Source organism: Colius striatus, chromosome 6 (genome assembly GCF_028858725.1).
Source record: "Colius striatus isolate bColStr4 chromosome 6, bColStr4.1.hap1, whole genome shotgun sequence".
Taxonomy (NCBI): Eukaryota; Metazoa; Chordata; class Aves; order Coliiformes; family Coliidae; genus Colius; species Colius striatus.
This window is the reverse complement of record NC_084764.1, coordinates 1451621-1462174: the sequence shown is the minus strand read 5'-3', so window position 1 is coordinate 1462174 and position 10554 is coordinate 1451621. Positions and strand designations below refer to the sequence as shown.

The 10554-nt window shown below is 42.1% G+C and overlaps 1 protein-coding gene across 1 annotated transcript; it reads left to right on the top strand.

Annotated features, from left to right (window-relative positions):
* The first annotated feature begins 157 nt into the window (after window positions 1-157).
* MED6 (mediator complex subunit 6) lies at window positions 158-7647 on the top strand. The gene is made up of 8 exons (XM_061998649.1): window positions 158-250; window positions 2212-2371; window positions 2980-3071; window positions 4662-4744; window positions 5206-5314; window positions 5695-5810; window positions 6552-6579; window positions 7158-7647. The coding sequence occupies exons 1-8, from the start codon at window positions 229-231 to the stop codon at window positions 7286-7288; spliced, it is 741 nt and encodes a 246-aa protein (XP_061854633.1). The 5' UTR covers window positions 158-228; the 3' UTR covers window positions 7289-7647.
* The last annotated feature ends 2907 nt before the right edge of the window (window positions 7648-10554 follow it).

The window sequence follows — 10554 nt, the reverse complement described above, 5'->3', positions numbered from 1 at the left end:
TTCCCTGGTTTCGTCTCGGATAGTTAATGTTCCGCCTAGCAGCTGCTCCAGGCGCATGTTTAGAGCGTACGCTCACGGCCGTGTGACGGGGCAGGGTTCCGCCTTCCCCCGCCTCTTCCCGCCCCGCAGCGCCGCTCTCGCCGCCGTCTCTGTGGCCGGGGCCGCTGCGCCGCGCTTCCGCTTCCCTCTGCCTCGGGCGGGGCGCCGCCGGAAGTGGGAGGCGCGGCCATGGCGGCTGTGGACATCAGAGGTAAGGACGGGGCGGCGGTGGGCGCTCGGGCTGCCTCAGGAGCGGCCGTGGTGGGGAAGACCCGCTTCCCGCGGCTCTCTGGGGAGCTGTGGGCCTTGCCTGCCGCCCTGGGGGCCTGCACGGTGAGCTCCTTCCATGGGGCGGGCGCGGTGGGCCCGGCTGCCCCGCGGCAGCTGCGGCTGGAGGAAGAGGAGGGTGTTTTGGTGTCGTGGCCACTGTCCTGGCTGGCTGGGGGTTGCTGTGGTGATGATATTCACTCAGTTTCTTTCCTGTCAGGCATTGGAACAACTGCCCAGGAGGGTGCTGGAGTCAGCGTCCCTGGAGGGGTTTCAGAGCCAGATGGATGTTGCAGTGAGGGAAATGGGCTGGTGGTTGATAGGGCTGGGACAAAAGCTGTACTCCATGAACTTAAAGGTCTCTTCCAGCTGAAACGATTCTATGTGGTGGCAAAGGGTGGGAGAATAGAGAGCTGCTCCGTTATCAGCCTTTGGTAGGAGTGGCTTTGGAGCTACTCAGTTTATTTCTATGTCTTTGAAAACTCCTCAGAAGAGAGTTTAGCAGCGTTGCTAATGCATCTGTATCACAATAAGGAACTGAGAAAAACTGTGCAAAACAGTTTTCTTGGATGTAAGGATGTGTGCAGGATCAGCTGAGAAAAACAGCTCTCCCTTCTACTAGGGAATGTAGAGAATCCCACCTGTGCCTTTCCAGGTGGAAGGAGAAAGTCCTGAGGTCAGATGGTATCTTAAGCGAGCAGCTAAAAAAGAGATTTGTCTCAGAAGTGTGGAGGAAAGTGGGAAACACTGGTCTGTGTGTGACTTTTGTGAGACCAAAGCCATGAGTTAGGCTGGTAATCTTAACTGTCCTTTGGGTGGATCTGATGAGGCAGGCCAGGTGTTACATAAGCCCGAAAGAAGACTGAGGTAACTGAGAACAAGAAAGGATTGGGTAAGATTTCCAGGAATTTGAACAGAAAAAGAGAATGACTGTGCTGCATTTTTCTTGATTGGCTGGGCAACCAGAGTTGCCTGTCATCTGTTCCTCAGAGAAGCTGCTGATAGTGTAAAAGTCAATATTTTTGGAACTGCTGCAGTCACCCTTGAGCACAAACAATTGTCATAGAAGTAAAGAAAAGGGGAATTATAAGTAGGAGTTGTGGGTAGGTGTGAACAGAGTTCCTTTGAGGAAGGAATTTCACGACTTCATTCAGTGTTCAATGACTCCTCACCACTTAAGCTTTTGAATTCCAAACAATGCATTTGCTTCCTGCTTTCTTGGAAATTCTGTTTGGCTTTAGCAAAAGAAAGCTTGTGGTTTCATAGATCTCTGTAGTGTTTTACCTGTTTCTTTCAGCATCATAGTTTACAGCTTGGAAACTATTTTTGTTAGAAGTGAACTGTTCTAAACATGACCAAGCTCAGGTTTAGCATGGGGTGTATCATTTCCTTCTGCCATTGCAACTGATTCTAACCTAGTCAATTCAACTTACTTTCCAGAGACCTAGCTTTCAAAAGGAGAAGTGCTTTGCATTGCCTTTCCAGTCAGCTAATGCTGTGGTTCATAAAATAAACTGTTTATGGTACTGAATACATCTAGTAGTATATACAGCATCACAGGTAATTAACTCCCACAAACACAGTGCACAGACATGTGCACACAGACCCAGCTCACATCCTTGAGACATAAAGGTACACCAGCAGCCAGTGATCAAGGAAAGAAACGGGCAGTAATTGTAAAAAAGGCTTTGTTTCAGTTCTGTACCTAGAGCAGAACTGCAGGAAGTTAAAGGATATCAGTTACCAATTGAATGCAGTGAAACACGTTTTTAGTTAGAGCTGGTTTGTGTGAGGCTGCATTCTGCCTCCTTCCCCTGCTGCAGTCAGTAACTGGTGAGAGTTGTCTTGGAGGTATTTGTAGTATTTCTGATTGCTTTGATACTCAGTGTAGATTTCTCTTCCCAGATAATCTCTTGGGAATTTCCTGGGTTGACAGCTCCTGGATTCCAATCTTAAACAATGGGAGTGTGTTGGACTACTTCTCGGAGCGGAGCAACCCGTTCTATGACCGAACGTGTAACAATGAAGTCGTCAAAATGCAGCGAATGACCTTGGACCATTTGAAGTAAGTTGTCATTTGAAACTGCTTCCTGTGCAGCATCCTTACTCCCTCCATCCAGGGGCTTTGATGGTTGAATGGAAGCATGTTGGAAACCTTCTGTTTTGTACTTTCTGGCAAGACTTTTGTGGGCCTCTTTTGCTTCCTCTCATGCCGTTTCCAGGCTATGTATGTTCTGAGGCTTCATCATGTCATGTTTTAGGTATTTCTCTGAATTAGAAAAGCTGTCTTCTCTCATCCTTCCAGCTGAACAGAACCTCAGTAATTGTCATGTAACTAAATGTTTTTTCTGTTGTGAATAAGGTTTATGCTGGGAGATACTTTGAGTTCATAAATAGTTGGTGTTTCTGTATCCTGCTGGCTCTGTGCCATAATTAGTACACATTTCTTCCAAAGAGATGGCTTTTTAATATGGTTCATAAAAGTAGAGAGTGATGTAAATAAACTGATCACAGATAGTTATGTAATGAGGCTGCCTTTATTTACTGCACATTATACAGAGGAACTTCGTAAGCATCAGAACTTTGTCCCTTTACTGCCACATCCTTTTTGAGTCTTCACGTCCTCCAGATTTTACTTTGAGGAAGATACTTATTCTAGTTGTTCTTTTTCAGCCAGATGGTTGGAGTGGAGTACATCCTTCTTCACGCTCAAGAGCCTATTCTCTTCATTATCCGAAAGCAGCAAAGGCAATCTCCAACACAAGGTAAGTCGCTCATTTCTTGTCACTGTTGAGGAGGCCTGTAATTTAGCTGCTTTTATCTGTTCCTGATTTATGTGTAAGCACTTCTGGTTCCTCTTTTACAGTCTTTCTCTTAAGTGTAAATTAAGGAGTGTGTGTCTTTGTGGAGTGATGGAGATATTTTGTCTAGCAGAGGGACCTGTAGTGTGCTAATAGCAGAGATTGCCATCTTGTGGTAAAATGTGAAGAGTGCAGTGAGAAAGTGCTGCTCTGCTGTATTATTTTGCCACAGAAAATTGGTAACAGCATTCATGCCATGTTATATTTATCTGCTAGGCTATGCAAGAGTTTTCATTGTAACAATTTGACTAGAAAGCTAAAGCTATTCTTGCTTGGGATTGATAAGCTTTTCTTTGAGCTAATCATCTGAAGTGGCTACTATGTGATTTATTTACTTTGGAGAACCGTTATTTCATTAGTTAGGGAGAGGGATCATTCCTGCTTGTGTTGAGCACCCAGAAGTGGTGCAGGCCTATCTTAGGGCTTCTCTGTGAGTGTTTCTTAAAGTATATTTATAGTTCTAATTCTTCAAGCCAAATTTTTGCCTGTTGGAATTGATTTTGGAAAAATCTTTAGGCCCAATGATTAGGGAGAGTTACCTGTGTAGGCGAGTAGGTACAGAGCTGTGAGACAGTCGAGCTGCTCTTCTGTCTTGAGTCACTTCCAAGGAAATGCTGAGAACCCTCTTCCTTCTGAGGAGAAGTGGGTGCTGGCTGTAATATGCTCCCAGCTGTCTTGACCTAAATGGCCTGAATTAATGGCCAAGCTTCATGAAATGCAACTACTGGATGGATTGTGTTGTGTCAGTAAAAAGATTCAGACAGAATCTGTCAATCAGTTGGAGAAACTGGAATAGATAAGATCCTTAGGAATGTGAAGCTGACAGCATTGCTGTATTTTCTCAATTGAAGAATGCTTGGCAGGGTATTGTGGAGGCAGTGGTGATGTTCCTCTGAACTGCAGGTGGAAGTAACAAGAATTTTTGGGTGGCTGGTGGAAGTTCCAAATCTGATATAGCAAATGGCTTTGGTAGATAAAGATTTTCTTGGCAGAATGTTATGGACTTAGAAGGGTGTTCTCTGTGTCTGCTGAGCTGCCGTTGAGTCCGGAATATCTAGCAAAGAGGACCATACAAATTGGAGAGAGAGCTGAGGCCAGAAGACTGAGATGTTTTTGTTTTTGTAGGTTTCTACCAGTATCAAAGGCAAGTAGAATTACTTCCAGTGCAGTTCACTGGAATTAGTGTAGTTCTTGTTCCTCTTGTAGCTCTGAAAGCCTCAACTCTTGTAAGGTCAATTCTTTGTTTGCAGTAGGAAAGGACTTAGAGATAGAAAAGCATCAGCTTTAAAACAGACCTTAGCTTGGTTTTGTTTCCCTTCTCAGTCTGTGGCTTAGGAGCAAATAAAGTGCCTGGAAGGGAAAGGTTAAAAAGTGAAAAATTGCTGATAAGATGAATGTTGCGATTTCTGCTGTTGCTACTGAAATTCAGCAACAAATACACGGTCTTCACCCAGAGCTTTAAATTGATTCTGCCTTATTTTTTGCTTTTCACAGTTATTCCACTGGCTGACTACTATATTATTGCTGGAGTGATTTATCAGGCACCTGACTTAGGGTCTGTCATCAACTCCAGAGTTGTAAGTGTTCTGTGTATCTGATGTATGCTGATTTGTATCTGCTTTTATTTTTGCTATTCCCAACCAGTTTAAATCCATCTCTCACTTTTTTGAGGAAAGATATTGTGTAGCATACAGTAACTTCAAACAAACCTGAATTTTTTAATATGGCATGCATCCCACATGGAAATGAAAGAATCTGAGAGCATGCTGTATGGTCCAAAAAGCAAGATACATTATTTAAGGATGAAAGATGAGAATAACTGAAGCTACACAACTGGCAGAATAATAATTAAAAGAAAAGTTACAATATATAGCAATTAAGTGCATGTTCAGTGAAGCTTTCTTTGCATGTTACTGATAAGATAATTAGTATTTCTCTTTAAATGAGGCTTTTGTTTTAAAATCCCTGCTTTCAGAAACGTATACTCTCTATTTTCTCCTTAAATTCTGAGCAATGGCTTATGTTCTTGTTTGGAAAGCTCACTGCAGTGCATGGAATTCAGTCTGCTTTTGAAGAAGCGATGTCTTACTGTCGCTATCACCCATCCAAGGGCTACTGGTGGCATTTCAAAGATCAAGAAGAACGAGGTATGATTCCTTTGGGAATTCCTTGGGTAATGAAAGGAAAAGCTCAAGGTAATGCACAGTGATGGTGTAGTGATGAACTTGTCAGTCTGTCTAAGGGGTAAGTGGAAAGAATCTTGGTCTTCTGTGCTGGTGGGAAGGAACGTCAAGGCATGGGTGGGAGATGAAAATGGCGAGCCACATTTGCAGAAGCCAAATCAGGTTTTCAGGAGGTAAGAATTGTCCTTCACCTGTCTCCCACAGAAAAAAACCCAACTGGTGTCAAAGGGAAAATGTAGCTGAAGTTTAGAGAATAGGTGAATATCAACTTGTCATACAACAAAGAGCTGCTAAGAGGACAGAACTTTTAATACGATTTTCTCTTACCTTTCTGTGACTTGCAGAGAAAGCGAAACCAAAAGCCAAGAAGAAGGAAGAGCCAAGTTCTATTTTCCAAAGGCAACGGGTAGATGCATTGCTTTTAGACCTAAGGCAAAAGTTTCCACCCAAATATGTTCAGGTATGACATTCATAAGCCACACTATAACTTACTTAGAACTTCAGGCAGTCATAAGTACTTGAAGAGCTGAAACTGAGTGGGAATTTTGTGTGCCTTCTGCAATGGTAACAGGGTTAGTTAATAAATTAGAAATGGAAGGCTCTGACTGGAGTGTAGGATTGCTCTTTTTGATTGCAGGAGTCATTTGGCAAAACAATGAGGGTGAATTTTATTATATAAATTCCTCATCTAATCACAGGGGATCTGTTCTTGTCAGCTATCAAATCTTGCTGCCACTTCCAGTTTCCTGCTTTGTGAGCTCAGTGAAGCCACCACTGCTGTTTCATTTCAATTACATTGTTCTGGAGGCTCATTAATTAGCCTGGAAATTCTTGGCAGTCTGTGAAGTCGTTACCCCTGATCACCTGTAGTAGCCATTTGTTCACCAAGTCTCCTGCTTGGGAACACAGGAAATGATGTTTAAAGCATCTCACAAAACTGTTTACTCCTCAGATGTGGGAAAGACTGGGTGACTGCACAGTTCTGCTTGAGTTGGTTTTGGTTATCAGAGGGAAAACTGGATGTTATAAAATATTAATTTGATTTTGGTTTAAAGTGCACTTAGTGATCCCTTCTATCCTCAACTCTTATACATGAGTGCATTGCTTTGTTTGTATTCCTAAACAAATAGTAGGAAGGGTTAAGATTTATAAGTTTGTTTCCACTGATATGGTGATTATTGTTTTTCTTCTTCCCTCACAGCAAAAGCCTGGAGAGAAGCCTGTCCCAGGTAAAACTCTTCATATGCTCACAAGACTTAAAAAAAACAGGCTCTATATAGTAATGTCTTCCAGTTGCTGTATAAAGTTATTACTGCTGCTGCTGAGGGGTTAGGAATTCTGGCATTGCCTAATTGTGCAAAGTACTAGATAAGAGTTCACTGTGACAGAGTGAAACTGAAAAAAATGTCTGTTCTACTCCTGCTCTTTCTGTCTGTAAAACTATTGCCTCAAAGTCCAAATCCAGGAAGTGGCCTCTGAAAGCAGGAGGAGAGTGAGGAGGTGAATGAGGGAACAGTTTAGTCAGTCCAGTGTGTGTCTTGGTGATTTTTACATGGTGTTACAAGCTCAAGAAGGCATTTGAAGGCTTTGAGTGATCTTAAGCAACCTCAAAACAGGAAAAGCACAAACTGTATCTCTTCAATCTGTTCACTTCTTTACCTACATAGGTATGAATCTAGTCCATATTCTTATGCCTTTGAAATTAGTTTTGCTCCTTTGACATCAGCAATATTTTCTAAGTACTCTGCACAGTAATTCAGGAGTAAAAAACTGGAGGTTTAACTTTCTTTTGCTGTTACTTCTTAAGTGGATCAAATCAAGAAGGAACCAGAACCAGCCCCTGAAGGTGTCAAGCCAGAGGAAAAAGAGACTGTAAAGAACGTTCAGCAGAGTGCTGGCACTAAAGGACCGCCTGAAAAACGGATGAGGCTCCAGTGAAGGGAGAAGTTGTTACACATCTGGATTACTACCCAGAAAATGAGATTCTTGCTCCTCTTTCTTTATATTTAAGCATTTCCACCAAGACTGAAGAGTCAGGGACTGAAATCCCTGTAACAGCTACTTCTGTAGAAACCTGCCACACAATTCCTAGGTCAGGATGGGAGCTGCCTTGAAGAAGGTGTTCTCAGTCTTCTTATTTTCAGTGTTGACTTCAGAGAGTGGTTTTTACATGGACATATTTTGCAGCCTCATGGAATCTTTACAGACTCTTGTGTCTTGGTTTCCTATGTAAAAAGAAAACAACCACTTCAATATAAAAAATCTGAATTCTTGGCAAATAAAACAAGCTGCTCTGACTGATGCCTCTTTTAAATGCTTTGTTAGTAGCAAATATGCTGTATGTGCTGGCAGCATTTCTTTTTGCTTGGATATTGGCTCGTGCTGTGTCTATTTTGAGGAAGAAGAGTTCAACTGAAGGATTTGGGCTGTCTGCTATAAATTGCTGTGCCTTTAGTATGCTTGGGATACAGGGAAAAGATTTGATAAATGGAAGCTCAAATCCATGTAATTAAATGTCAGACTGCTCTCAGTCTCTAAATGTCCTTGGCCACTGATTTTACTTAATGGTGAAGCTGGTCTTTTATTATAAAAGCAAGTGTTCTGTAAGAGAGACCTTATAGTACTGTACAACAGGCTAAAACATCTTGCTGTTGATCACTCAGTGAAGCTGTTTGTATTTCTCCTTTTTCCACCATCACTTGAATATATCAGTGACATCTTTTCCTCTTTGCTTCTAGCTGCATCTGATCACCTTGATTAGTCATCTGCCTTTTAGACCTGAGGAGGTAGGGCAGTGGAAAAGAAACATCACTCACAGTTACACACTTTGCTATTTAAGCATGTTGCTAACACAAAGCATTTTTCCCCACATAAAATTAGAAGTCATCCATTGCAAAGAAATAACTATGGGTTTGGGTGTTGGAGCACTCCTTAAAAACAGCAAATGGTGATAGAAGTAGATAATAAGCTGGTGTGAATTCTTACATCAAGTGAAGATATAGGAAATGGTCATTCTGGGATGCTCAAAGCAGAACAAAGCTAATTATTCAGCATTGAATATTTACAAGGCAATGTCAATACACTTAGAATTAAAAGAGTGTGGATTCATTCTCATATTAAAGAAATTCCTCCTCCAGAAGAAAGATACCTTGCTTATTGCTGAAGGAACATACTGCTGTGGCCAAAAAATGGATGCTAGTACACATAGTATGGAGCAAAGTATTCTATCTGTTACTGGACTTCACCCAAAGTAAAGTGTGGTGTACAGCTCAGCATGTGGAAAAGAATTCTCCTCGAGTAGAGGTCTTTGGAGAAGTGCAATAAAATGAGTAGCAGAAGGTTTCTTCTAAGAAGCCACAGGGGGACCAAGATTTTACCTCCAGAGGAAAGAAAAGACAAGAATAGAGGTTTTTTTTAAAACTGAATACTGCAAAGCAGGTAGGAAAATGGAGAACTTTTGTTCTGTCTTCTAGTGCAGGAAATAGAGGGATGAGTTAATGAAGCTGTAGTTACATTTAGAGCAAATCATACTTTATGCTCAGAATTTGAGCTGATTCAGAGATGAGAGTGAAACCTGAAGGGGCAGGCTGTCCTCATGTCTGCATCTTTCTGCAGCAATGTTTGATTCTGCTGGTGTCAGAGGACATTGAAAAGGATGGGCTTTTGGCCTGATCCCATCTGAGTTAAAGTGCCGATATCTAAGCTGTTGAGAAGCTAGAAGGTGGCTTCTGTGCATGAAATGATGCCTTTGAATGTGACAAGCCACTTCCAGAAAAGGGTCTTTGCCTGAGACAATTCTATTCTAAAGCAGTAAGGGATGTTACCAGTTGAGTGTGTCTGTTTCTTAGTAGCTGCCCTTCAATGCTGAAGGTTTGCTGAGTGAAGTATCTTCTGATCCTGTTACTTGCTGATGAGATTTTTATCAGTTGAATGAGCCTTGATATTAAATTACCTAAGTCACATTATGTCAAGTATTAAACTCCAGGTAATTTACTGTCCAAAAGCTGTTAAGCAGCTCTCTTTGGTTTGGAGAACAAGCACCAAAGTGAGAACAATGCACAGAACAAACAAGTGCTCACTTACATGACAAGTGTCCTTCTGTAGCCTAATGTGGATCATAGATGGATGGGTGGTGGAGAGAGATATGCCCAGTGAGATATGTATTAGTAATTAGCAGTCAGAAAGCTTCATTTCTTTCTGCCAGGACAGTGGATTTCAACCTGTGGTCCACAAGGCTTCTGGAGTTTTGTGACCTGTTTCTGAAGACTCATCAGAAGGTAAGTGAGAAAAATAAACCCCTTGATGGTAGGATTTGGTTCCACAGGAGCTTTACACCTTCACTGGAAGTTGTGGAGGGCTATAAGATTCAAAATTAGAAAGATGTTGATGAATCATGAGATACAGGTGTGACTGGCCAACAAATGTTTCTACAGTTGAAGTAGCTATGGATTGGTGTGAGACTCCTTTCCCTGCTTTACTGTAAAGTCAGTATATTTTGCTTACAACCCGTTGGTTGTCATACGATGGGAATCATTTCTTCTCTCTCTTTGGTTTTTATATGACCAGAGTACAGCGGTGCAAGGCTCTGGTAACCTGAACACAAGCGTGTCATTTCTCATGTACCTGCCTGCTGAAAGGCTTGCTTAGGTGTTCAACACAGTGTTGCAAACTTACCTTGACACTTCCCCCCCCCCCCCCCCAAGAACAGCCTGCTTTGAGTTCAGCAGTGGAACCAGAGTACTTTCTAGTCCTAACTAGTTTTTGAAAGTATCAAAAGAGAAAGAAAGGAGGAGGCAACTTGTGGGGGTGGGGCATAAGACTTGTCTCTCCCCAGCTGTCGGAGTGATTTAGTAGAGGCTTTTCTGTAACTTCAGGAGTGATCCCACAGCAGAAGTATGCATTTAAAAATAGCTCTACAGATGATGTAACAGGATTTTTCTGTTATGGTTACTGTGGTCTGAGTTACATGTATTTTGAAAGCCATAGTCTGACATAGTTCACAGCCTGGGGTGTCAAAAAAAGGAGAATTTATTATCAAATCTGTGAAATCTAAACCTGTATGTGATTATGGATATCTAGAATATGAACTCGTAGAAGCAGGCATCGTGTTTTCATTCCTTTAATCTGAGGTACTGTGTTTCAAGGTGTTGGCTACTGGTGCTGGCCACACTTGCAGTGGATGAGCAAGGTGCCAATTCAAAGAA